This window comes from Vipera berus, assembly GCF_964194415.1.
Source record: "Vipera berus genome assembly, chromosome: 3".
NCBI classification, from domain to species: domain Eukaryota; kingdom Metazoa; phylum Chordata; class Lepidosauria; order Squamata; family Viperidae; genus Vipera; species Vipera berus.
This window is the reverse complement of record NC_138204.1, coordinates 167,198,397-167,222,914: the sequence shown is the minus strand read 5'-3', so window position 1 is coordinate 167,222,914 and position 24,518 is coordinate 167,198,397. Positions and strand designations below refer to the sequence as shown.

Sequence of the window (24,518 nt, the reverse complement as noted above, 5' to 3'; positions counted from 1 at the left end):
GCATTTCTAACACCAATGTACTTTCTACCAACTTATCAATTATTTTTGAATGAATCACAAAAGATATTTATTTGAATGTAATTACACAGAAGCTATTTCATATTAGAAAATATTGATAACATTTAAACATTTTCAGACAGAAGGTAAACAGTTATGAAAGACAAAAATTACCATTACACAATTATATCATATTGATAAACTATAAGCCATACAACAGTGCTGAATGAATGGTACTTATCCTTGTTCTTGGAGTTTCAGCCATCAGAGCATCCCTGCAGTCACATGATCATGATGTGGGCACTCAGTGCTTGACTTGTAATTAGGATGCCACAGAAAATCAAGGTTATGATTTCCAATGTTCCCCGCTGGCTTCCCACAAGTCACTGGGGAAATCAGCTGGAAGTTGGAAGTTGCAATCATGTGAGGTGCTTGCTTAATGACCCACATGATCCTTGCTTAATAGCGGTGATTGGGAGTGCCAGAATTACCACTGCTGAGTGGCACACTCATGTAACATTGTGCTTTGTGTTTTATGATTGTTGTTCCGTGATGGCAATTGCAGTTCTAATTGCCATTGTAAAGTGAAGATTACAGTATATCTAATATATTATATGTTAGTATAACAAATTATAACATAGTACATAATTTCATGTTATGGATGAAATAAGTTATATATCAAAAATGAGAATGCAAATTGAAATAAATCAAGCAGGTATTGCAAATATGAATTTGTTTTAATTTTCAGACATTTATTTATTTGTGAGTGAAAGTATAAGCTCACCAGTTGATAAGAACTTATTTTTGTTTTCCACTGAAAACAAAATATTCTTCTTTAGAATATTGGTCCTTTCATTTCCAGTTTCATGTTTGCCCAAATTCAAATGCTAAAAGAATATATTGAACTTTTTATAATTAGTATATGATCTCCTATCAGTCTTCCCATTATCTTTTTTGCAGAACAAAGCAATAATTCACTTTCTCATATGAAATATTCTATGCACACATCCACCCACAAATATTAAAAAGTGATTATTGTAAATACTTCTGAGTTTGTCAGAACTTCTTCTATTAAAACAACATTCAATTAATGTTATGAATTAAAACAAGAGGAGCAGGAAGAGAAAGTACAAAAACAAGGCTTCTTAAACAAGATAATGCAATCTTTTAGTTTCTGAAGTTACATATAAAGTTCAGAAGCAGACAGAAAGCAAATCATAATGTGGGTGGAGTGTGGGGGCAGAAAGGTAGGTGGAAAACTTCAGGCTTTTGTACTGGAAATGATGTAAGTTATTTGCCATTCCTATGCTGGAATTACAAAATAAGCCACAAGTTTCAATGGAAGCTTCTAAAGGTCAGCAATGACCAGAGAACTTCAGGTGCATAAACCAGAAGAAGCAAATGGACTACATGCCTTGGATTTATTTCTAAACACTCCAACAGCCTAGCAACTTTGAATCATGGCAACAACGGCAAAAATATTTTAAAAAAGAGGTTTTTTTTTAAAAGAGATGCAATAACTTTTTGTTGTTGTTGTTCTGGAGCCAAGTGAAATTGGCAGGAGAAAGCAACTGCAAGGCAATGTGTGAAATCTTCACAGAAAAGGATCCACTCCCTTTTTGGCTAGGGTGAATGATGGTCAAAACTAGGGCTTTTTTTCTCATAGAACGCTCAGAACGGAGTTCCGGCACCTTTTTTGGATGGAACCTTGTAGGGTAGGCAAGGCGGGTTGTATGACATTTGTGAGTTCCGGCACCTTTTTCTTTTACAAAAAAAGCACTGGTCAAAACAAATGTCAGCCAGATCAACTAAACTGAGAGAGGTGGCTAATATACTGGCTGGTTTAAGGAAACTTGTACATTCTGAGGATAGAGTAACTTTACCTTCTTCCTTTTCTTGCTTTCCCAAATGCAAATATGGGAAAGCAAGAGTTCATATGTCATTTTTCTTTAACCTGGTATGTTCCACTATGTTGTGCATAACATCAATCTTAATCTTCCCATAATTCTTAAGTCAACCAAATGGGGATTTTTTTATTTTAGTTATGTTGCCCGAAGAGCAAATTTTTAGACTAAAAGAATAAGGCAGGAAGTTACTTTAACAGGTAGTGCATTTAGATAACTTAGTCATGGGACAGGAATTTGAAACAAGGAGTGCCACCCATTAATTACAAAAGAAAATAAAGTTAAAAGTACGTACTCTACAGCTGTTAAGGACTGTGAAGTACAGCCTTGCCCAATCCATGAATAACAAATCTAGGAAATATGGTGGGTACCAGACTGAGAAGTTTAATTATATTCTGAAGATGCTGGAATGCTAAACAAATAAAAATGATGGAAGTGATCAAGAGATTTATTCATCGATCAGCCAGAGAAAAATAAAGGCAATATTCCTATTATTCCATCAAAAACTCTCAGTTTTGCCTGGCTTCAGGAAATGAAACTTTGTGCCACCTTGAATGACATAATAAAAAGTTTGGCTAACACAGGTATATAATAGAATAATATACAAAACAGCTCTGTTAACTCAAGAGTTCTGGCTGAACAGAAAGCTGACTGGGAAAGAAAGTAATGTGTATTTTAAAAGGTGGAAGTCTATACACACAAATTTGAGAAGCTGTGAAAGATTGACTGTATTGGTGAATTGGCTACTGATAGGAAATACTGAAATATTGCAAACTTTTATTTAGCAATGACCGAGTAGAAAATAAATTTCCTACAGAAAGCATGTGGAAGTCACATACAAGGAATAAGAGAACAGAAAAAGAGGCAAATTTGAAAAAAATAATTTATTTTGTGTTTCAGCTGAGAGTTACTAACATGGAAAGACTTAGTGGCTGGCAGTTCAAAGGCTTTGAATTTTAGGGCCCAGGTGGCTGTAAATTACTTTATACCTGGCAGAAAAAGAGCAGTTTATTGCTGCCTTGATTTGTTTATTTATTTTAGCAGCTGTATAAATGCAGATGTTTATCAGTTTTCAGCAAGAAAGAAGTGAAGATTGTTGAAAAGAAACAATACCTAACAACACAATTTTTTAAATTAAATAATTTTATTACATTTGAACATCATTATAGAGAACCAGTCTGTTAGTTAAGGCATCACACTAGAAACTCGGAGACTGAGTTCTAGTCTTGCCTTAGGTATAAAGTCAACTAGGTGACCTTGGCCAGTCACTCTTTCTCATTTGAGGAAGAGGGAATTGCAAACTACTCCCAAATTATTGTCAAGACAGTCTCAGTGACTTTTTCAGGCTGTCACCAAGAGTGAACAAAACTGATTCAAAGGCAAATATGCCTTCTCACATCTGTTTGTCTTTCATTATACCTATATGCAAATATTGTGGTGGAATGTAGTATGGAGTCCCAGTAGGGAGAGGCTGTCTCCCAGAGGGCAAAGAGGCAGCAGAGCTTCAAATGTCTAATAGGCAGAAAGAGGGCAAAGACGGTTCTACTCTAGCAGTTCACAAAGTATATCTATAGTTATGCAGGTAATTGGTTTGGTTTAGCAAGATTTCTGTTTGTAGGCAAACAACATTACGGTAACTACTCAGAAGTTACATGTTGTTCTTCCTTCTTAGATGTGACAATATACACAGCAGTTCAGAATGACATGCTGTGTCTTATATAATGTATAAATGGGCTCTGATTTAGAAAAAGCTATTTGTTGTCTTTGTGATACAAGAAGAGCCTTGGTATTTAGATACATCAAATTATCAATAGATCATTTTAGAATTTGAAGAAAAACCCCCGAGATATAAAGTTCAAGTTGTGTCAATATTTTCTAAGGAAAAAAAGTTTAAAGTATGTACTTTGTAAGTACATTAAACTGCTACTTCTATTAATGATTGTAGTCCCTTTTTGGTTCTTTCCCTAAATGCATTAAACACAAATTCAAGATTCTTAATGCCCAGAAATAACTTTCGCATTGTTGTCCAGGATAGTAGATTCCTGGCTAAATCTGAATATCAACTACACAAAAAGAATTCCTATTGACAATTCATTTGTGACCACCCCAGTACCTAGATAAAAGCTATTCTAATAAATCAGTGCTTCCAATAATCTATTCTACAATATCTTAGTTAATGCCAACTAAGTAACACTCTCTATTGCTTCAGCAAGTAAAGGATTCGGCCAAAGGACTGGGGATCCTAAGTTACATGAAGGTTGCCAAGCCAACGTTGGCATTAACAATGAATGTGCTAAAGTGAAGAGCTTTCCATTTGCTTTTTCTCTTAGGTCTATCTCTAGACATGACAAAGGAGCTTGACACAAGTAAAGAAGTGTGAAGAGCTCACCCAAAGATAGACTCGCTATATGTTAGATTTCCAAAGTGCTAATGCCAATGGATGCTATAGGTAAGAGACTCCCTCATGTAATGAAGTAGGGAGCAGACAAGTATTTGCAAATGTCAGAAGACAATCTCTTAATACACCAGAGTAGTAGAGAATTTGATTAAAACCATTCACACCTGCTGTTTTAAGCTCTTAGGGACACATCTTTAAAACAAATACAGTCTTCTATGAAGCTTCAGTCTTTCAAAGAAGAACATCAAACTGCAATGTCCAGCTCAAGAAGTAACCTATATACTTAGAATGAGTTTATGTTCTTTTACTCTTTCTTTCCCTACAAAGCAAATCTGAAACGCCAGCCTCAGCTGACTTTCATAGTCCTTTTAGACCATTCTTACTACCAGGCACTTGTGTTTGCTTAAAAAATTCAATTCTCTGGTAGGATGTCAGCTGTTGCAAAGCAGCAAGTTCTCTAAGGAATTGGGAGACTTTTACTGAGTAAATATTTTCTGAAACAAGCATACATGGAATTGTGAAGATTTCTGAAGATCTGAAAAAGCAACACTTGCATGGTTTCTTAGGAGAATTTACTTGCATCTGTTAATTTTTTTAAGTTATCAGCAATTTCCACTATTGAAAACATAGCTTTACTATTGTTAAAAACACATTCATAATTGGTTAAATGTAAATCTTGTAATAATCATGTAATTTAAGTGAAAAATGAATGGCAAATTGCTAGTTGCTTAAATTGCTTTTCTGGTGTTGTATTACATGGTACTGTATTGTATTGCCACATTGTTGTTTCTTTAAATGTAAGAGGTGTGAAACTTGAAATCTGACCATCTACTCAAAAGGCCTGTGAGGCAAAAGCTGTCCTTAATCTAGTCTTTGTCTCTTTCCTTTCAGAACTTCATAAGGATTACTTTCATAAAGAAGTAGAATGTTATACATATTATTGAGTTTATATAGTTAAATCATAATTTTTTTCCTCAGTGACAGGAAAACAGCTGTGAGGGTGACTTCCATAGTGTGTAGAATGTTCAACTGTTAAAGGCACTATTTCCTGTACACAAATGCATATTATGACCATACTTGAAATATTATCGTTTAAATCTAACTGTACTTCTAAAATGATGCCAGGGGGAGGGGCAGGGCAGAAAAGATGCAGAAAAGGGGCTTCCGGTTTGTGTGCATGGCGCTTCCAGACGCGCAGGAACAGTTCGCTTCCTGCCGTCCATTCTTTCTTTTTTGGAGGACCCTGAAAAGGGTCGAAAATCGCCCTGGAGGGGTGACTACCGAGAGGAGGCCTTCCCTGTGATCATGGAAGGGCAGCAGCCCTCTGCTTGAATCTGGGTCAACTCCTTTGGCCCGAAGAAGAAGAGACCGGCCATAAAGATGGCCGATCATTAAGCCGCTCCCTGCCGAAAGCCAAAGGCACTAACTAGCACTAAGAAGCAATCTGGAGGACCTGGGTGAGATTTTACCATTCTTACTCTCTTGACTATTTTCCTGTGGGACTTTCCTGAAAATTTCTTTCCCCACTTTTTTAAAAAACGACGAATATCTACTCTGGGAACAAATCTTAAAGCCTTAAAGCCTTAAAGAAATTCAAGTAATTCAGCAAAGAAAATAAGTAATTTTATTTGTATTTACTAAAAAGCTCCTATTTTTGGTGGGGATCTACTATTTCCCTATTTCCTCTCTAAGCTGTGAATTAAAGAAAACAAAACTGGACTAATGCTACAAAAATTTTATATTAAAATTTGGAAAAAAAGAGAAAAATTTTACATTGCATTTTATATGCTATTGATGACATATTGTGGCGAAACCTGGTACAATAAGTAAACTTTTCTCCTGTTGTGAGAGCTGACTGAATAACAGAGCTGTCCTTGACATTACTTTTAAAGATAAGTGTGGGAACACCTGGCACTGAAAACAACTCTTGGAGGTGGATAATCTTTGACTATGATTAAAATAGCCCCCATGGAAGATTTAGCTGCAAACAACAACGAAATGGATGAATATATCCCACCACTTGATTATAAACTGATACTGGACACGATTTTGGCAATGACAGAGCAAATTAAAGCCAAACTGCAAGAAAAATCTGACAACTTAAAGCCACCAAATCAAATTCTGACCTTAAATGAGGAAATAATAATCCAAGAGCAAATAGAAGAAGTGGAAACTAACACTAAAATAGGAGATTTCAAAGAACAACAAATGCAACCAACAGAGAATCTTAAAGTCCAAACTTCAATGTCAACTACAAAATTTACAACTCAAAAAGAAGAAAGCAATATTAAGAGTGAAGACATTAAAGGCCTTCAAATATACTTTATTGAGATGTGCCTGATTTAATGACAACTATATTACATCAATCATCAAAAACTGAATTATTAAAGCAAAACTTCAATGGTTACAAAGGGGACACCTTCTTTGCAAAACTGACATTTGAATACTCTCCCTGGATTCAAATAAGGGGTATAGGAAGAAAGGGAGATACATTTGAGAATTTAAAGATGCCAAAAGGGAAGCCTGATTGGCACAAAAGGAAGGCAAGAGTTAGATTTAAAAAACTGAACTTGTTTCTTTTTTGGGATTCCTAAAGATAGACTATAAAAATACCTTTCAATGGATTAAGGGGAATCTCTAAAAATATAACTGATTTTACATTTAGGTTTTAGATCTGTAAGGGAAAAAAAGTAAGCTTTTAGAATATAATTCTGAACTATATTATAGAATTTGGAATGATATATCGAAAGATAGTATTTTAACAATTGATGTACGGTTAAGACAACTTATAGAATATATTAGTTGTTACTTTTGAACTATATTATAGAATCTAGAATTTTACATACAAAAGATCAGGGCTTTTTTGTCATAGAACGCTCAGAATGGAGTTCCGGCACCTTTTTTGGATGGAACCTTGTAGGGTAGGCAAGGCGGGTTGTATGACATGTGTGAGTTCCGGCACCTTTTTCTTTTACAAAAAAAGCACTGCAAAAGATAGTATTTTAATAATTGTTGAATGGTTAAGACAAAAATATCTTTCTAATAATTGGTGATTTGTTAACATGAAAACTAGATTTTAATGGTAAAACATAAGAATGTTTTGTAATGAACAATGTAAGTTTTGTAGGCAAGAGAATTATTCTTTATTGGAATAGGGAATTGTGGGTTACCCAAAAATTAAGCTTTCTTTTGTACATTATAGGCTATTCTAGAATATTCTATTGCAATTAGATAAAATTTAAAAACAGGAAATTGATATGTATTAGTGAAAATATATTGAAAATTTTGTTAATTGACTAGGTTACAACTAGAAATGTATTAACTTGACTATTCTGAATATGTGATAATTAAGGGAATCAGAGAGGGAATCGTTGATGTAACCTGAACTATTTACAACTTGTTATTTGTTATTTTGACTACCCAACCACCGTATTGCTTCACAAATACATGTATATGTAAATATTAAAAAATCAATAAAACTTGTATAAAAAAAGGTGCACAAAAGAGTAACCCAAAGTACCAATGGCTGGAGGAAATATTATCGTTTAAATCTAATTGTACTTCAAAAATGATGCTGGGGGGAGGGGCAGGGCAGAAAAGGTGCAGAAAAGAGTAACCCAAAGTACCAATGGCTGGAGGAAAGTTAAAAGGCCAGGAAGTTATGACAGAAATATATAATATTGTCTCATATTATATGTTACATCATGTTACAAAAGTACACAGGAATTTTTCTTCTTTGCTTCACTACACTTAGAGTAATTTGATGAAACTTCATAGTCGGGTCCTTAGGAATCAAGCCATGTTTTTCACTACTGGAAGATAATAAAAGCCAGATTAAAGGAAATGTGCTCATTGCCTATCAAACTGTGGGTCACATTGCTGGCCTCTATTCAATTCACAATCCTTCACTATTCTGAGATATTTTTTCCAACTATTTCAACCAATACACCCCTTCATATGTCTGTGCACTTGGTTTTTGTTTCCTATATACACATCTTTGCATTTAATACTATTCATTATTATTATCTGATACTTTAATTTTATACATGTAATCTACTGAGAAAAGGGACGCGGTGGCTCATTGGGTTAGGATGCTGAGCTTGTCGATCAGAAGGTCGGCAGTTTGGCGGGTCGAATCCCGAGTGCCACGTAACAGAGTGAGCGCCTGTTACTCGTCCCAGCTTCTGCCTACCTAGCAGTTCGAAAGCACGTAAAAATGCAAGTAGAAAAATAGGAACCACTACGGTGGGAAGGTAACAGCGTTCCGTGTGCCTTTGGTGTCTAGTCATGCCAGCCACATGACCACAGAGATGTCCTCGGACAATTGCTGGCTCTTTGGCTTTGAAACGGAGATGAGCTGGCCCCTAGAGTTGGAAACGACTAGCACACATGTGCGGGGGCACCTTTACCTTTACCTAATCTACTGAGATGATTTAAATTTTTCATGTGTTAAACATTCATCTAATTTTGTGTCATCTGCAAATCTGACAAGCATCCATCCACCTCTTCATTGAAGTTATTAATACAAATGCTGAAGAAAAATCTCTTTTATGTAACCTTACCTGCTGCATAAGCTAAAAGATAAGGGCATAGCTACATTTTCAGAACTTATTTTTAATTCAAATCTGTAGTTGTATTTCTGTTCTCACACATATTTGCATGTGCTGTATAAACCACAGAACATTAGATTTCATTTTTGCTTAAAATAAAAAAAAAATCACAGAAGTTGCTAATATGTTTTTAGGGTTTAGGATATTGGCCACACTTGGCATGAAACAGCTTCAGACATATTGTAGCTTTGCAGCCTTCTCATTTGTCCCTTGAGGACATGCAGGAAACAGCTGCTTATTTTACTCTGTATTTAGCCATTTTGAGTTCTGCTCTTTTCTGTACTGTAATATATTGTGCAAGAGAGTCACTGTGAAGCATATTTTTGGGGGAAGAGAATATGCTAGCAACCTACATAAGGAAAACATAAATTAATAATTATTTGTTCAACTTTTGAAGGGTAATTACATACACACACACACACACACACACACAGAAACACACACGTTTGTTGTGCTGATGACCAGTGTTGGTGGGGATTATCATATTAGTAACTGATCATCTCTTAAAATGCAACAAAGATCTATCCTTCCCATGTTTAAACTCTTATCAATAAATAAATTCTTAAAAACCTCATCATTTTAATCCCAATCAGCAAAGGTATACTAAGAAGAGCACCAGAGATGACAACATATCTATTTTAACCTTAATCCAGTAAACCAACTTTTTATTTCCTCCCTTAGTGATCAGTCTCAGTCTTGTCTGATAAAACTTGTTCCTCTTCCATAATACATTTTAAATATAGTCTATCTATATAGAGGCAGAAACTCTTAAAATTAATTTTTGGATCCATTATTCAAAAAATATCTTGCAATATATCCAATGTTAAAATATTCTTCTCCTTTAATTATAATATTTAGTTCCTTCTAGTTCCCTCTAGTGTCCAACCTTCAAAATTTCACCCTATTATTTTTTAAAAATGGAATTTAATAAAAGTATTCTCCCGTGGAAATTAATTCCAAAATCTTATTTCAAATTCATCTGGATCCTTAGTCTTTCTGTAATTTTCAAAAATCAAAGTTCTAACAGCTCTTCTGCTGTTTATTTCTAAACACAAAGATTTAAATCTTTAAACTTTTATATAAAATTTCTTTACTTAAGGTTCAAAGGAAACTCACCCGATGTTTTCATATGCATGAACCGAAAAGGTTCCTAATTGTTGCAAGCAGTTAACAAGCAATTTCCAAAAGTGATTAGGGAAGGAAGTATGCAAACTCAGTGTCTTTTTGAATACACCAACCATGGTTTGAGCAAGATGGCTATTCTCTTGTCTCCCCGAGTAATAAACCCCACAGGAGACTGCTTTCTTGCTGTCACTAGAGTCAGTAGTGATTTAGTAACATATAAGTTTTAAAAAATAAATATTGATTTCCAAATCCAACTAGCTTCTTGAGGAAACACACTACATTTTTAAATAATAACCTTTAATATGATTAACAGTGACAATGCATCCATACGCGGCAAAAGAATTCTGCAAGAAGTTTAAAAAGTGCAGTCATTGATACTGTGGCTATTACATTAACAGAGCACTTGGCAGAACAAAGCAGCAAGTCCTGCTGGAAGGAAGATGCTGACAGAACTGAATAGCTGATGTGGGAAGGGAAGGGAACCAGCTGGCAGCTGTCAAGAGGGAAGGGAGAAGGGAAGCAGGATGCTGACAAGCTACTGGGCAGCTGCTCTTCCAAGTACTCCACAAGCTAAGCAAAAAGCCTTTGATCTCTTGAGCAAACCTGGGATTCCAGCCAGAATTCATATCCTTTCTATCGCAGTTTAAGTCTGTTTCCCCTTACTAGTTCTGCTTGTTGATCACAGGACAGTCCTCTAGAGTAATTTTTTTCAATCAATGAAAAAAAAAATGAGTTTCCACAGCTTTTATGCCCAAATATTTATTTTCTCAAATCAGAAAATATGACATGCTGCTCTGGTTTCCCATCTTGAAAGGAGCTGAATGAACAAAGAAGCTCCAAATTATATGTTTTGAAAATCTGGCTATGCTACGTATATGTACTGCTGCAATGCTGTGTGACCAGATAAGCAGTTGAGCTGAGCGGAGCAGACAGGAGAGGAGAAAGGAAACTGATTTTTGATCATTTGCAGCTGGGGTTAAAGCTGGATTGACAACACAGGAATCTCAAATCCAGACAATAATGTATATTATAAGGGCATTTTTCTTTTCAGAAAACTAATCTGTAAATTTTAACAAATACATAAATAATTGGTGCCTGTAAATTGCACAGTGCATTAAGAAAAATGCATAGTCAATGAATTGGTTACATTCAGAGTTATATTTCTTAAACAATATTGCCAAGGAAAATGAGGTCAGTATATACATATGTTATTATGGTTCGCTTCAAAAAGTATAAATCAATCAGGAACTTGAGTTGGACTTACTGTACTGGATAATTGCACATTAGATTAGGACAAAACAAGTGTAAGGTGAAATTCACACCAAATTCTATTACTTCTTCGAGAATGTTTTGGGGCAATAGGCTGCAACATATTACAGTCCACAAAGTTGTCAAAGGGAGGCCATAGCATATAACAAGCCAATTTATGATAAAACTATAATTTACAAATGCAGTTGATAAGCAATTATTTACAGTTTATTTTGAAATAGTAGAACTTGCCATAAAATTATGACAAAATAACTCTAATATGCATATTACGCACACAGACACACAGACACCCCCCCAAAAAACCCCACCTACTCCTGTTTTGTCCTAAGAACTGCCCGAAGTAAAGGTAAATGGATTATAGTGCCTGGCTATAATCCTGCATGCTTACTTGAAGGTAATCATAACCAAACAAAATAGATCTTGCTTCTAATATGTGAATCAATTAAATATAATAAATTAAATGTAAAATTGGATTGCTACATTTTGAAAATATTTTTAGATCATTCCTCAATTTAATACCATTCCTTCCCTTAAGCAGACACTGAAATAGTGGCAAGAAAAAAAATCCTAAATTATAAGAATATAGAAAATATTTTACCAATAAATATAAGAACAATTCATATTTGTGATATTTCTGGTGACAAGAAATTTAAAAATCTATATCAAGACATGGTGAGATTGATATGTACTATGTGAGAAATGTACAACTAAACATTTCTTCTTATTAGAGCACTTCACAGTTCTTGTATTATTATTATTATAATTTTGCCTTTTGAGAAAACATTGATTAAAAGAAGAAATAATCTCTAGGAAAATCCAGTTTTTTAAAATACATAGCACTTTATACTTAATACTCCTGGGACCATTTTGGATTTTCAAAAGAAACAAATAGATTTTTAGATAAGGGCAAACTGCTTCATGCATATCATTGCCACCTTACTAGTTCAAAGAATTGCAAATGCTATGTTTCATCATATCTCTTGGAGGTCAGTCAAGGCATTGCTACTTCAAAAATAAATCCATGCATTCCAAGGCTTCAGGCTTGTTTGTTTCTTTCTTTGGTAAAACTATCTTTAGCTTAAAACACATTTAGAAAAATCAAGTACAGGCTTGGCATAGCATAGAACAGAATATGATTCATATAGCACAATACCACTTTCTTAAACATAGGTAATCTCTATAAAATTATATGCTATGTGCTAACTACATTTTATGTTGCACTACTGCTATGGTGCAAAAGAGAAATTATTCAGATTTATGTATCAGTCCCTAAACAGAGATTATCCCCAGTTTGTTCTTTATACCGGAAGGGTTCTGGAACAAAGGGAAATTGTTTAACTGTTGCTTTCTTGCTTTTGTAATCAGCTTTTGCACCAGAGAAATTTTATGCAAGCTTGGGAAACATGTACATGGATGTGATATACTGAAAGAGGGAATAAGGGAGTGTACAGGAATGATTGATGTCTTTCTTATGATGTAATGGCTCTGTTGTCTGATTTTCATTGGCTAACAAAGTTTATAAAGCAGTGCTACCAACTTTCTAATGCATGGCATTTCTGGATGTAATTCTGCCAGCGTTCCAGATTATTGGCCACCCAGCTGCTTAATTTGATCAAATAAAGTGCTGCTTGATCAAGAAGTCTCCGCTTGGGTTATCTGATTAGATTGATATGGTATCTCAAGTTCAAGTAAGGGACTGGGACCTTGCATATCTAAATTTTAAAAAGATGGCTATGAATCAGTTTGTATAGCATTATTACAACCACAGATTTGCATGCCATTTTCTCTATATTGTGTAGGCTGTAACTTGCATCTTTTCAGCATAATTTCCAACCACTAACAATCTTTGGATAACTGAGAGATATAATTCAGTCTAAATGATTTCTTTGGGAACACTGTAAGGGCAGCTTCAGGTGGGTAAAACATCTCCTCAAATTCAGAGGTTTCCACAGGTAGGGGAAAAAAACCTATGAAGGTAGGATGAGAAAGGAATGCTGAATAGTGAATCCAGATTTGTTTCTCTGTTCCCCCCCACCCCGAGAAAGATTTTGGATATTTAAGTCCTGTTCTTCATTATCATCATACAGCCTATCAGAGGGGGAAAGATGGAATTCTGTCTGAAAAACCATTTCCTTGGGATGGTGTTTAAGATAGAAGGCCTTCCAATATTTCAATTCAAACAAAATTCACATGGAATCCTAATAAAATTTATTGTTATGCTAAATGATAGTCACAGAGTTACAAAATGTTTATTAGAATTTAAAATTGTCAACTTTTCTCCATAAAGATGACTTAAAAGCTTTAATTTGCACTTGACTCTAAATGAACAAATTCAATATTTTTTTTGAAGTTCAAAGCTCTTCTGCTAAAGACTTCAGAAGAACAATATCTCCCTCTAGTGTTTAACTACAATTGTAAATTTATTATTTTATTATACGTTGAAAAAGCTATGGTATCTGGATGCCATTCCACTTGTTAATAATTTCATTTAAATCGACAAGCATTCCTAATAATATTTAGTTTTTATTCACTAAAAGCTTACAGCGCATTCAACAGCTTAGAAAAGGATTGAGATTCCTAAAAAGGACTCTGGCCATCTCTGGCTATCTCTCATTATATAATAGCAAATGGATTAAACCAATGGCTTATTAAGAATTGACTGCTGTCCTTCATCTCCTTCAGCCCCAATTCAATTTAACATAAAACACATAAAACTAGAGAAAGAAAAATATCATATTAAATCCTAAAAAAAAATCCTGATAATGAAAAGTTCCTCTAACTGAGGAAAGGGCACAACTAGAACAGAAGCTGATTCTGTGCAAAGGTTTTCCTGGCCACAGCTGCTATCTGCTCTTTGAGTTGTGCACAAGTCTTGACTGAGGAGGTTCAGCCCTATCCAACACCAAAGATGATGACATCTCCAACTCAAGGGTTCCAAACGGCCCTAGCCACTCAATCTTTTTAGAATTGAGCCAAAGTCTGTTCTGCCATGTCCAACTTCCAGACAAGGGTCAATACACTAACAGCTTCACCTGTGCATTTCAGGCTAGAGATGTAAAGTTAGATATTATCAACATACTGTACTGATAATAACACACCCCAAACTGGTGGATGGCCTCACCAATGGTTTCATGTAGATTTTGAACAGGAGCAAGAAGGTCATTGAACTGTGAAGCATCCGACACATGAGGGACCCAGACACAATTTCTTTTCCCCTGTCAACACTGACAGGAACTGGCCACTCAGGAAGGAGATGAACTACTGGATGAACTACTACTGGATGAACTACTGGAGCACAATGCCTCCTACTCCTACTCCTGCAGCCCATTGTGGTTAATAATATTGAAAGCCACTAGGAAAACAGCAAGCACTAGGAAGGATGCACCCCATCCCAACTCTGCCAAAGGTCATCAGTGGGTATGGGTAATGCTGTCTCTTTACTGTATCCTGGCCTGTAGACAAGTTAAATATCTTACTAAAGATTTTTTAAAAGTGTCCAGTCATATTTGTGAATAATTTGAAGGGTAACCCTAAAATTGGTAATGCTGTTAACTGAGATTGTTAATCCTAAATACAAGGAAAAGTTTTGCATATTGATGAATCAATTGAAAACAATTACAAAATGCAATAGTCTTAGTGTATAGATGTAATGAAAATCAAAATGGGTCACGTTTGCTTAAAAAAAATTACCACATCCTCCCTCAAAACAAGTTGGATAAAGAGGAAATTAATTAAGTGACTTGACTAGACTGCCTAATGTTAGTTAAAGTCAAAATGATAAAATAAGAATGAAGACATGGACAAAGGAAATACAAGCACTAAAGAAATGTGCCAGCAGGGGGTAAAAGGGATTTTGAGAAATGGGATTTGATATCTTTCATTCACCAACAACAAAAAAAAAAAAACAAATTTCAGCTTTCAGATATTCATTTTCCAATGTCTGAATAGTACCGTATTATAATTATACAGCTGTTGCAGAATTTACAGAAAACTACAGGGCAGCTAACTCGATTCAGGTAAATTGGTGAAAAGAAACTCTTAAAAATACTTATCAATCATATGGACATAAAAGGGCAAGTCCTGCTAAAAAGAATCAATATAGCTTCTTTAATGGTGCAGCCTGATTTACTAAGCTATTGGAGTTATTTAATAAGTGCCAATAAGCAGTGAAATAAAGCATATATAATTTATTGAGAATTTCAGTAATGGTTGTGGCAATTGTAAAAATGATTTTCTGTACTGAGCACTGATCATTTTCAGTATCATACAAATATGCAGCTTAGGAAAATATGATCAAGGACAGACTGTAGCAGTGTCTCTAAGTTATAATATATGTTTCCAAATTACTAATTAGTCTTAAATGCTGCTATGATTCTGATTGATTATAAACCATGCTCCATGAAAATACATTAATTCTGCATAAAACTAGTTTTAGGTTATTCAGTTGTTAAGTGAGTTTTGCCACATTTTGCAACCTTTCTTGTCACAGTTGTTAAGTGAATCACTGCAGTGTTAAATTAGTAACATGTTTGTTAAGTGAATCTGGCTTGCTCATTGACTCTGATTGTCAGAAGTTTGCAAAAAGCAAAGTTTTAAACCAGAACAATAGAACTGGAAGCTGCAGATTGACAGGTGTTTCGAGTGGTTAGCTAGGCTGGTTGAAAATTATCATCAGATTATAATTTTAGAGAAATTATTAAATATATGGTATAATCATGTAAATGCTAATGAATTGTTCAATTTTAATTGCATTGTTTCTTATTCTGACTTCTGGGATTGTTACATTCAGCATGCCAAAAGTCAAGAGAGTTGCAAGCCCATGGAACAGAGCATTAAGTGATAGAAATTTTTTTTTACATTTTCAGAAAAGTTTCCATAAAGATGAGGGATGCTTTTATGTGTACAAAAGTAAGAAGTAGCTAAATGGACATAATAACATAGGTTGCCTGAAATTGCTGATTGCTGTCCATTTAAAGAGATAAGAAAATCAGATGTATAAAAAAGAAAGACATGCAATCAGACTTGGAGAAATAGTTTAAAAAAGCAAAGTCAGCTGCTCTACTGACCCACAGCAGTAATAACAAATACAGAATCCACAATATACAGAAACTGACAAGAAGCAGTAAGAACAACTATTGTCTAATCAAATCACCACTGGGAGAACTCAAAAAGAACCACAGATCCTTATCGGTGCTTATTTGAAGAGGTCCATTTCACTTCAGTTCTTCAATCAAGCTATCATTTCTTGGTTTTGAAATACGATTTTCCCCCTGCTACATGCAAACTGTATGGACAGAAACTATTTTAAGCATGGACTATTTATAATGAGTATAATTATTCATTAAGGCTTTTGGGTAAGGAAAGGGCTAACACTTTAAAGGCTGATACAAAAGAAAGTGGAAATTTACTTGTCAAAAGAATTTTCATGGTTCAATTTCACCAGTCTTTTCGTGTTCCTTGGGTTCATTATATAATTTCTTCAAATTAGAATTTTTTAAAAAGTGTTTTGCTGAATTTTAGGTTTAATGCTATTACATTGTACTCAGATAGTTTCTGAAATTTGTGAGATTACCTTATTAATATCCTCATTATACAGTAAATCCTAGTGTGGGAAATTCAATAATCAAGATATGCTCTTCCAATATTTATGTTATTCTGATGAGGAGAACACACAGAACTTTTCTTAGCTTCTGCATGTAATCAGAAAATGGAGTTTCTAATCCATATATTCTCAGCACAATTATATAGAAATATACAACAAAGTATTAATTAAATAATAATATAAAAGAATCTGGAAAATTAAGATATATACAAAATAATATCATATTAAAAAGCTTCCTTGCTAATGTAAAGACATATTAATTAACCCACAACAAATCAAAGGTTGAAAGACAAAACATAGCAGCACAGCACTGCTGAATATCAGGTGGTATGATAATTATTTTAGCCAAACCTGGAACATTCCTAGTATTTTGATATTACAAATACTGCGACTATATTAAAGAATACCACACGTAACTTTCACACACATATTTATCCAGAATCATAGTAATGTCAGCTGAAAATGCAACAATAATAAGAGTATTCTGTATTTTTATAATGTTCCATAGAAACAGAAGAAAAATGTTAAATTATATAGATCAGGGGTAGGCAACCTTGGCTCTTTTATGACCCGGCTCAGGTATTCTGGGAGTTGAAGTCCACGAGTCATAAAAGAGCCAAGGTTGCCTACCCCTGATATAGATGATCCAAGGAAAGAAAATATGCATCAGTATGATTGAAACTTTTAAAAACATTTACCAAGACACTCAAAGTGTATTCTCCATCAAGGTCATGGGGAGATGGTCAACCATATATGCTTACTGTTTAAGGATATCTTTTTATCCTTTAAGACTATCTTTGCTGATATGTGCTGTCAACTTTGTCAGAAGATGGAAACATCTGCCTAGAATGTCTGTGGAGATATTTGCATTCTTGATTTAGGTGACCTTGAAGGCAGATAAACCCCCAAGTCACCTCAATGGCTCTCAGAGAGAGCTGACGACCAAATGACTGCAAAGAAATGCAATCCTTCCATTCCCCTCCCCACCCCCGCCTCCCAATCCTGTCAGAACCTATCCTTCCATCCTCCCACCATCCAATCACAACTTATGAAGCTTCTTGGATGAAAAGCGAAATATCTTATTCGTCCTCAAAGAATGCTTGAAAAAAAATACAAGCACCTTTGAGACATCTCCCAGAAGTGCTATACAGTATGATGATTTCTTTCAGGAAGCTATATTGGTAATGTCCTTTGATTAGGCTAAACTGGTACTAAGATGATACTTCTATTGTGCTACTGACTATAATGAACAAACTCACTTTTACCTAACTCAGCTCTCATCTCTTTTACTCACATATATACACACTGTTCCCTGTTTCTGCCCTTTCTCCCCCTATTGTACATGTGAATGCACACTCATACCCAGGTACTGTCCTGAGCCTTGTCAGCTTCTTCTGTTCCCTTCATTTTCCTTCCATTCCTTCCTAGAGTTTTGATGCACTGATTTGCCTTCCTATCTCCCCCCTTTTTTTGCACTCTTTCTCTTCCCCACTCTCTCAGGAGAAGATGGAAGCTTCGACATTTTACAGCAGTTGGAAGTACTTTACAAGCTGTCAAGCACTCCTGGGATGCTTCTCAACAAACCAATAGCAAAGCTAGGTACACGAATGCAATTTTTTAAAATTATAAGTGCAAAGGAAAGTCTGGTGTGATGTTGTTGTTACCATATACACCATTACAAAAGTTGTCTTTACTTGTTCAGTGACTGTTCAAAATTACAACAACACTAAACAAGATGGACTTATGACCAGTCTGCAAAGTTGCAGCTGTCACAATATCCCCATGATCAAGTGTTGCACTAAGCAGTGGTCATATGATTGCAGGTTTTGACCTTTCCTGCCAGTTTCTCACAAGCAAAATCAATGAGGGACAGGGAAGGTTGCAAGTTGCTTCCATAAATCACTCCTGCTGGGGTTTCTCTCAACAAGACCCACTACAGAGTAGAAACCCCCCAGGAATCTTGTACTCTTTAGCAACCATTCACCTGCTTGCACTGCACAGTGGGGTCTAGGACAATTCACTATGGCCAACTCATCATGGCCAACTTGCCATGACCAACCTGCCGAGGATCAACTCGCCACAGGACAAGAGTTACACTAATATCTAAGAAATGGTAGAATAGAATCATTTAAAAAAGGATGCCAAAGGAGGGACAAACTGAAATGTAAATGACAAAAATTTAAACATTTTTTAAATTATTTTAAATAATTAAACTGAACTGTTGAATTGTCCCACAGTGAGTTGTCCCACAGCCAATTGTCCGACAATAAGTTGTCCCACAGTGAATTGGCTGTGGTGAGCTGGCCATGACAAGTTGGTTGCAATGAGTTGGCTGTAGCGAGTTGGCCATAACATGTTGGCCCATTCCAGCACAGTGTGTACCCATCTGCAGCACTCCTCCCCATCCTGTCTGTAGCACACCTGCCCATAGCATATTGTCAACCACAGCTCTCATTGACCTGCCCGAGGTCCTACCTGGCTTATCTGCATTCCCTAGTAGCCACGTGCAACCCTTGCTGACTATCCAAGCTCCTCAGTACTCATCTGCAGCAGCTCCCCCTCCAAAACCCCTCCCATTCCTTTCCTGGGACTTCCATCTCATTCTGCTTAATACCCACATGGTCCCGGTATCATGACAACAACCAGAACTGCCATCACTAAGCAATATGGTCATGTGACATTGTGCTAAATTTATGACTGCATCACTTAACAACAGCAACCTGTCCAAACTGTTGTCATAAATCAGGAACCACATGTATTACCAATAAAAAAACCAAATCTGCTGAGCATAAGCCATTACAGACTGTTCTGACTACATGCAACAATCCACAAAGGACAGACAGACAATGCAAATTTTTAAGGGATATCTAAGGAAAATGAAGCAAGTGACTGTGCAGGGCATGAAGGTTCATTGAATTCAGAATATCTAGGGTTCAAAAGAGCCATTTAGGTGATTACATTTAACATTCAAAATTATGAGTGGAGAGAAATCCACTGATGACTTACCAGTGCTGCTTTGGATGGTCCTCACAGTAGTGGCTGTGCGAGGTGGAGATGAGGATCTCAAAGACAAACATTCATCATCTTGGGAACAGCCTTTTTCGATTGCTCTCACATAACTGTGGCTCCTCATGCGGAAACACCCAGGCATTGGCAGATCTAGGGCTTCTACTGCCTGAGACTCTAGTTCGCTGAATACAGACTCACAGACTGATTCAAACTGACCATTTACTTCCATCTCACTCACCTGCAGGCAAAACACACAGCTTAATTGTACCCAATTATAATGAATAGAAAGTGCAATCTGTAGTACCATATTATAGCAGGAAGAAGAGGGATCAAAACATTATTTTCCCATTGTAAAGAATCACAAAATAGGATAAAAGCTGTATAAACCATTTCCTTTCGGGTTTGTAAGTTTTTAAAATATATAAGGATATAAGTGAAATATTTTCCTGTTCCATTACAAATTTTTTGGTTGTCTACAGCATGATGTAACTGTCCACACTAATTACAAAACTACCAAAGAAAGACATGAAGCCTTAAATATGCCAAATGTTTTAAGTCAAATGCCTTAAATGTACTTGATGTCAAAAAGCCCACCTGGATTTTTTTTTAAGCATGTTATCCAAGGGGACAGGAATCAATAAAATAAATGCAATAAAAGTATAAACTGATATAAGGAATTCACGATTAAATAATAGTAAATACTTAGTAGACAAAAAAGTGACAAAATACTGATGACAAATTATTAACAGTGTTCAGTATATTTAAGGCAAACATTTACAAGTGGTCCTTGACTTACAACCATTCATTCAACAACTGTACAGTTACAGTGATATGAATGAATGATGGCTATGACTGATCCCTGAAGTTCTCATTGTCTCAGCATTCCTGAAGTCCTGTGATTGCAATCAGAGTGTTTTCCAATTATGACTGTTGGCCAAGTGTCTAATTACTATATGATCACCATTTACAATTTTCCATGCCAACTTCCCTTAAAGTCAAAGGTAAAATATAACTGGGATAAATTTCACCCACCTATACATCTTCCCCCATGTCCTTTATGCTTGTGTTGACTACTTGTACATCCATGTACCCTACCCAGTCTGCACAGCATCTGCTACCTCCATGCATTCTCATTGACCTATAGAGCGCCTTTTGCTCCCCAGTCTGTGTGTCACCTCTTGAGAGTTGCATACCCTGTCCAACCTGTGAAATGAATCTTGCATGTCCTTTTGTATCCTCCCTGTGCCACACTTCTCACACATTTTCACCAAGCCATACAGTGTCTCTCATGCATCCTTCTTGACTCACACAATCCTTCTCACAGACCCTCCTCAACTCATGCTATACCTCTCACACACCATAGGGCTACTTTCATATACCTCCTTGCACCCTCCACATGATATGCCTCTTGTGGACCTTCTCTGACTTTCCCCCACAGCCTTGCCCACCCCTCATTTCCTTGTTAACCTGGCAGCAGCTACTTACTTGCCTATGGGATAGGACTTGAAACATCCTTCTAGACTGCCTGCTGACTTTGGTTGTGGGATTCTGGCAGGAAGTTGTCTTGTTTAATGACAGTTAATAACAGCAACAAGAACTGTAGGGATTGCCATTCCTATGCGATGATGATGCAGTTTGCAACCACATTACGTAGCAACAGAAATTCCAGTCCCAATTGCTGTTGTTAGTTTAAAACTATCTATATGTCAGTCACTCACAAAGTCCTCCACAATGGCTTTTGACTATTATTATGACATGCATTATACAATATATAGATTTTTATCATATTTTTTCTGTTGTTCAAAAGATCTTTATGCTGAAGATGTACCCAGATCTTTCATCCCCTATGGACTGTTTTTTTCAGGGTAAAATTCCAATGCAAACAAGCAATGAACAATAGCATCAATATTTAAGAGAAAATAAAATGAAAATAATTATGGTATATCTCTTTACGGCTTTTCTGTTTGACTTGTCATAGACTTCACTACAAGCACTACTAGTTGTTTCTGTAGGGTCTCTGCACAGAAAAAAATGCAAATGTTGGAAAATCATTACTAACATTATTTGTCCAAAAACTTGCAGGAAAGTTAGATATGCAGAATATCTATTGTTCCTCTTTAAATTCTAAATGATAAAATTCTGAACATGCTACTAAGATCCAGAAGTGAACCTCTTAAACCCTGAGTAAATTATATGCTGCAAGTTGCTGCTTAGTGACATAAAAGCCTATGAACCAATTGAGTTTCAAATCTAAAATAAGACTGACAGATTAGTTATATTCAAAGACAAAATGGAAGACAACCATGTAACAAGCTATTAAGTCACAGGTTTCTGTTAACTTCACTATCCATCCTAAAAATACCACAGCTTTGCTTGTGGTTTAGTGAGGAAACTATTTTGTATGAATATAGAATAATCCCTGGGGTTCTCTCTATGTGGATTTTTTTTTAAAAAAGTTCCTTAATATAAGTTTCTTTCTTCTCAACTGCTTTCTGTCAGGATTTCAAGTTCCTGCCTACTACTTCAATGGTGGGTGTATTAGTAGAACTAGGAATATTCACAGTATTGCCAGCTTGCCTAGATACAGAAAGGAACTTCTTGATTTGTGGCGTACTGTCCAAAATGTACAAGAACCAACTGGCACTGTACACTACAAAAAAGTTTGTGATTGAATAATGGCTGAATAATGATTGAATAATGCTAGAATGCTAGACGACAGAGAATGAGGTGGCTGGATGGAGTCACTGAAGCAGTAGGTGTGAGCTTAAATGGACTCCAGAAGATGGTAGAGGACAGGAAGGCCTGGAGGAACGTTGTCCATAGGGTCGCGATGGGTCAGACACGACTTCGCAACTAACAACAACAACAATGCTAGAATGGGTGGAATATACCAATATCTATGGCCCTGTCTGGCAACTACCATAGAATATGGAAAATTGCAACTTTGAATTCTGATTGATACAGAATATGAATTGAAAAAAAGGAAAGGAAAACCATTTGCAATATTGTATGTCTGTATCACTAACATAAAAAGAAAGGGGAACAATGTAATAATCTAAATGAAGGCAGTATAATTTTTGTAGACTAAAGCTAATAAGATGTAAGTTTAATTATAAAAGAAACAAGTAAAAGTTATATTAGAAAGTATGAATTAATACCATCTAGGTTGCGTGGTAAGCATGAAAGCAGGAGTTTGTAAATTGGAGTCCCTTGAATGTTTTGCTCTAATGAATGGTGATAATGGAAGAAGCAAAGATAAATAACTAAGAATTGTGCAATAATACTGAATGTTTAAGATCCATAGGGAAAAATATTCTGTTAGGTGACATAATTGGATGGCTGTAAGACAAGATAAGAGGGAATGCTAAAAATAACTGAGCTATTTGCAGTCTAAGAATGAATGAGACTGATGATTGGTGTGTTTAGAAAAAAATCTATTTCAATTACAGTGTTTAAGAAAAAGACTATCAAGCTCAGTTCATGCATATACATGTCAAAGGAATGGATGTGAATCTTAAAAGAATGGCTGATTTAATTGTTTATGATGAAAAACTGATACAATTAGTAAAGGATATAATGGTGGTGCAAGGTGATGAATGCAGGGAAAACTGTTTTTCAAAAGTGTCAAGTGGATCTTGGGAAAAAATGCTTATGAAAAAGGAGAACAAAGTAAAAAAAACTAGAATGAAAATAGAACCACAGTAGGAAAAGATAGTATGACTCTCAACAAAATGAGTAGAAAGTGGATGTAAGGAAAGAGAATGCGAAAGATGTGTGAAAAAAAAGCAAAAAGAATTATAGTGGTGAGTATTTATAGCTCGGGTATAGGATGAGGTTGAAAGTTCGTTCTCCAAGCTTGTTTGTTGATTTCCGAACATTTCATTACCAGGCTAGGTAACATCTTCAGCAGAATTTAGGGCATGTCAGTGTCACTATTCTTCTGTTTATAAGGGATTCAGGTATGGGTGTGTCAAGTGAAGGTCTTGTGATGGGTCTTGTGATGATGGAAATGACAGCCAGAATTTTCCAACCCATAGAAATAGCAATAGTCCCAAAACCCACAGCCACACTTTGCAAGGAATTATCCAGAACCAAAGACAAGATACAGAAGGATGCAAGAAACAATATAAGCTTCAAAATAATCTGTAACGATTACAACCAATTCTATGTAAATATCATGTCAATTAAAAACCAGGATCCATGAACACTGGCTAGCAATCAAATGCCACAATCCCAAATTCTTAATCTCTACCCACACTGACACCAAACAGCACCAGTTCGATTGGAGCAACGCTAAAATCATCAGCCATGCTACTACCTGCCAAGCTTATGAGTTCATTGAAGCCTGCCGGTCCACAAGCAATTCCATCAACAGACACATTGAGTTACAACCAGCCTACAAACTCCTCATTCAGAGATCTGCATTGCTTGCAGAGACATCCACAGGGGACTTAATAAGAAGTGGGTGACAAAAAAATGGTCATATCATTACACCACAAGCTCTATCCACTTTATATATGCATTATGATGTTGTATACTTATGAAAAATGTGGTATTTGCAGTGTGGCAGGTGATACGGTTTGGTCATTTTCACAAAAGTTTTG

At 35.7% G+C, this 24,518-nt stretch overlaps 1 protein-coding gene across 2 annotated transcripts in view; it reads right to left on the bottom strand.

The window, feature by feature from the left end:
• The window catches only part of DLGAP1 (DLG associated protein 1), a gene marked incomplete at both ends in the record, with an annotated part of 92,000 nt that overhangs the window by 23,925 nt on the left and 43,557 nt on the right, over positions 1-24,518 (bottom strand). Inside the window, one exon of one of the 2 annotated variants that reach the window (XM_081322501.1) lies at positions 19,864-20,152. In XM_081322501.1, the coding sequence (XP_081178627.1) occupies positions 19,864-20,152 (289 nt within the window). The remainder of the gene's footprint in view (positions 1-19,863; positions 20,153-24,518) is intronic. The other variant, XM_081322502.1, reaches the window with a different exon arrangement.